Source organism: Oncorhynchus kisutch, unplaced genomic scaffold (genome assembly GCF_002021735.2).
Source record: "Oncorhynchus kisutch isolate 150728-3 unplaced genomic scaffold, Okis_V2 scaffold808, whole genome shotgun sequence".
Lineage (NCBI taxonomy): Eukaryota > Metazoa > Chordata > Actinopteri > Salmoniformes > Salmonidae > Oncorhynchus > Oncorhynchus kisutch.
In genome coordinates, this window is record NW_022262753.1 from 121,541 (window position 1) to 126,046 (window position 4,506).

General features: G+C 41.9%; 1 protein-coding gene across 1 annotated transcript; it reads right to left on the reverse strand.

Moving 5' to 3' along the window:
* Positions 1 to 489: 489 nt before the first annotated feature.
* Positions 490 to 3,643, reverse strand: LOC116362192 (2-aminoethanethiol dioxygenase). The gene has a single exon (XM_031816505.1). The coding sequence runs from the start codon at positions 3,331 to 3,333 to the stop codon at positions 2,578 to 2,580; it is 756 nt and encodes a 251-aa protein (XP_031672365.1). The 5' UTR covers positions 3,334 to 3,643; the 3' UTR covers positions 490 to 2,577.
* Positions 3,644 to 4,506: the final 863 nt, after the last annotated feature.

The following is a 4,506-nucleotide window of genomic DNA, read 5'->3' on the forward strand; positions in this document are numbered from 1 at the left end:
CACTTAAAAAGATGAGAGAGGCCTGTAATTGTCATCATAGGTACACTTCAACTATGACAGACAAAATGATTTTAAAAATCCAGAAAATCACATTGTAGGATTTTTTATTAATTTATTTGCAAATTATGGTGGAAAATAAGTATTTGGTCAATAACAAAAGTTTATCTCAATACTTTGTTATATACCCTTTGTTGGCAATGACAGAGGTCAAACGTTTTCTTTAAGTCTTCACAAGGTTTTCACACACTGTTGCTGGTATTTTACCCGGCCAAACTGACCAATCAGGGGGGGGAAAGGCCTTGGTCAGGGACGTGACCCAGAACCCATTGGCAGTGGTCATACATGCCTTAATAGAAAAGGACTCAAGTAAAAATGGAAGTCACCCAGTAAAATACTACTTCAGTAAAAGCCTAAAACCATTTGTTTTTAAATATACTTAAGTATCAAAAGTAAAAGCATGAATAATAAAAAACAGACGGAGCTATTTCGTATTTTTTAAATTTATTTACAGATAGCCAGGGTCACACTCCAAAAGTCAGACATCATTTAAAAACAAAGCATTTCTATTTAGTGAGTCCGCCAGATCAGAGGCAGTAGGGATGACCAGGGATGTTCTCTTGATAAGTTGGACCATTTTCTGTCCTGCTAAGCATTCAAAATGTAACGAGTACTATTGGGTGTCAGGGAAAATCTATGAAGTAAAATGTAAATGTTTTTCTTCAGGAATTTAGTAACAGTCCAAAAAATAAATAGTAAAGTACAAATACCCCAAAAAACGACTTAAGTTGTATTTTAAAGTATTTTTACTTAATAAGCACTTTACACCACTGCCCGATGGTCACTGACAGAGCTCCAGAGTTCCTCTGTGGAGATGGGAGAACCTTCCAGAAGGACAACCATCTCTGCAGCATTCCACCAATCAGGCATTTATAGTAGAGTGGACAGATGGAAGCCACTCCTCAGTAAAAGGCACATGACAGCCCACTTGGAGTTAGCCAAAAGGCACGTAAAGATTCTCAGACCGAGAAACAAGATTCTCTGGTCTGATGAAACCAATATTGAAATCTTTGGCCTGAATGCCAAGCATCACGTCTGGAGGAAACCAGGCACCATCCCTACGGTGAAGCAGCATCATGCTGTGGGGATGTTTTTCAGCGGCAGGGACGGCAAGACTAGTCAGGATCAAGGCAAAGATGAATGGAGCAAAGTACAGAGAGATCTTTGATGAAAACCTGCTCCAGAGCGCTCAGGATCTCAGACTGGGGCGAAGGTTCACCTCCAACAGGACAACGACCTTAAGCACACAGACAAGACAACACAGGAATGGCTTCGGGACAAGTCTCTGAATTCTTATGTAAATGTGAAATTGTATTTTTTTATTTGTAATAAATTAGCAAAACTTTCTAAAACCATTATGGGGTATTATGATGTCATTATGGCGTATTGTGATGTCATTATGGGGTATTGTGATGTCATTATGGGGTATTGTGATGTCATTATGGGGTAGTGTGTGTAGATTGATGAGGAAAAACAATGTAATATATTTTAGAATAAAGCTGTTATGTGACAAAATGTGAAAAAAGTCAAGGGGTCTGAATACTTTCCAAAGGCACTGTACATGCAGTAAGGCTATAGGTAGAACTTTCAGCTGTACACTGTACATGCAGTAAGGCTATAGGTAGAACTTTCAGCTGTACACTGTACATGCAGTAAGGCTATAGGTAGAACTTTCAGCTGTACACTGTACATGCAGTAAGGCTATAGGTAGAACTTTCAGCTGTACACTGTACATGCAGTAAGGCTATAGGTAGAACTTTCAGCTGTACACTGTACATGCAGTAAGGCTATAGGTAGAACTTTCAGCTGTACACTGTACATGCAGTAAGGCTATAGGTAGAACTTTCAGCTGTACACTGTACATGCAGTAAGGCTATAGGTAGAACTTTCAGCTGTACACTGTACATGCAGTAAGGCTATAGGTAGAACTTTCAGCTGTACACTGTACATGCAGTAAGGCTATAGGTAGAACTTTCAGCTGTACACTGTACATGCAGTAAGGCTATAGGTAGAACTTTCAGCTGTACACTGTACATGCAGTAAGGCTATAGGTAGAACTTTCAGCTGTACACTGTACATGCAGTAAGGCTATAGGTAGAACTTTCAGCTGTCCCAAAATAAAAGCCTTCAATTATAAACAAAGCTAGTGTTTACACATACACACATTTGTTTGGAATAAATCAATGAAAGATAGAAAATGTAGTGTGCACATGGAAACTAGACATGATAAATGCTTTCAAAGTTTACATTCAATATTCACATAAGGCATATCATATTTCCAGTTACAAACAAATGATGTTAAGAGCATAGGACGTTCCTGAGCCTGTTCAGGATGAAAACATCTTATTTGGAAGTTTACAGGAGAAAGTTCAATACTTAAACAAAAGGCCTGTCCCAGAGACATAATCCACCTGCAGTTCATTCACCTGCACCAACTCATGTCACAGTGATTCAGTCTTGTGAAAGTCTTCCAGCCGCCCCTATTTGGTCACAGGTATCCCTGCCTTTACAACACCGACATTAGAAGGAAACCTTGGGCCCGGGGTATGGTTCACCCCCACACCAGAAGCCATCAGGCTGGCCTATCTCTAGTAACCACGTCTCTTCCTCCCACGGCTGCTGCGCCTCTACCTTACTGTCTGCGTCGGGAACTGTCTGTAGGACTTTATAATAATGACAGTCCCTCCCATCTTCAGGGTCATACGGAGGTGCCAGGATGTCGAGGAAAGCAGCCGGTCCATCCACCGTGTCGATCTGATGCAGGTTCTCCCTCTGCGGGGTTAAGATACACGGACTACTGTCATGGGTGAACCACATGGTTGACCGGAGCACAGCCCGCCGCAGAGAGTCCTTCTGGAACGGCAGCAGCGGCGGGTCGAACTGGGTCTCACTCTGCACCTGGTCCGAAGGTTTATCCAACAGGTCAAAACACCTGATACTGACTTTCCCGTATAGAACCTTGAGCATCCCGTTCATACCGGGGTGGTCGTGGAGCGGGATGGAAGCCCCGCTGTTCAGTAGAAACACCCCCATACTGAACGACTCCGTCTCGCAGATGTGCATGTACGTGACAGGTGGGTTGTGTTCGGAATGGGAGCCGTTCGGTTTCATCTTCAGGTCTGCAGTCCTGACTTCCGTCAGCAGGGTGATTAGATCCCCCCGGTTTTCCAATAATACTTTGTTGTCCCCAATTGCGGATGCATTGAAATCTTTAAATGTGATATCGGCTTGGCTGGCTATTTTCTGAATCAGAGACTTCTTGTTATCCCGTGGCATTTTTCAGGTGGAGACAAATCCGACGCGTATCGATGCTGGTTTTCTTCAGACGCAGCTGAGCAACAGGCAGCAGAAACGGACCGAGTTGGAAACGCTCTTTTCTCCTCGAATCTCGCACAATATCGTCACTTCAGGATGGGGCCGCGTTCAAACGAAATAAATGCGCGTCTAAAGTTATAATGTAACGTTTTTCATGGTAAGTAAATATGGTTTTATCTCCAGAGAATATTCACGGTCCAGAATCATTTCCAATCTTATCTGATCGTCACGTCCGCAGTGACAGCGAGCGCGTAGAGGCAATGCATTTTGGATCTTGAAGTTTAATTTAAAAGTCGGGCAATATATTTCTGTAATTACCCCCCCCCCCGCACAAAAAAAATAAAAAACTATACGATTATCCAATCCCTTCACTCAACAGGAGTTGTGCCGGGGAAAATATGACTCTCACATATGCTCCTATTATAAGAGAAAAACAATATTGTCCTTTATAAAACCACTACAGTTCCCACCGCCTGTCGGGCTTCCGGAGAGAGGCAGAGAGGGCAAGAGAGTATGGCCAGACAGGCCATTCAACCCGCTCCCCTCCTCCCAGTTTATCCCCTCTCTGTCGCTCTCTTCTGGGATGAGGGTTTCTCTTTTTCTCACTTTATTCAGCAATACTTTATGACGTTTTGATGAGTATTGACTTTGTTACAAATACATGTTAAGAGGCTAAGATACTTTAGGCACAAGTAGATCGAATGCACATATGATGGACAGGTGACATACCACGAAGGGTTATCTGATCAGAGGGGACTGTTTCACATTAGAGCACAAAAACATGAATTATACCCCTTTGCCTCAGATCAATAAATGTGAAATCTTATACTACACGATACTACACGATACTACACTACACTTTACTACACTGCTCTACACTTCACTATACAGTACTGTACTATACTATACTATACTACACAATACTACACTACGCCATATTTTACTACGCTGCTCTACACCACACTATACTACACTACACTGTTCGACACCACAATATACTATAATATACTACACTATACTACAAGGCACTACACTATACTATATTATATATAATATATGGTGCTACACTACACTATAATATACTGCACTATACACTATACTATAATATAATACACGATACAACACTACACTATA

Coding starts and splice junctions, on each gene's coding strand:
- LOC116362192 (XM_031816505.1), bottom strand. CDS start 3,333: ATGCCACGGGATAACAAGAAGTCTCTGATTCAGAAAATAGCCAGCCAA.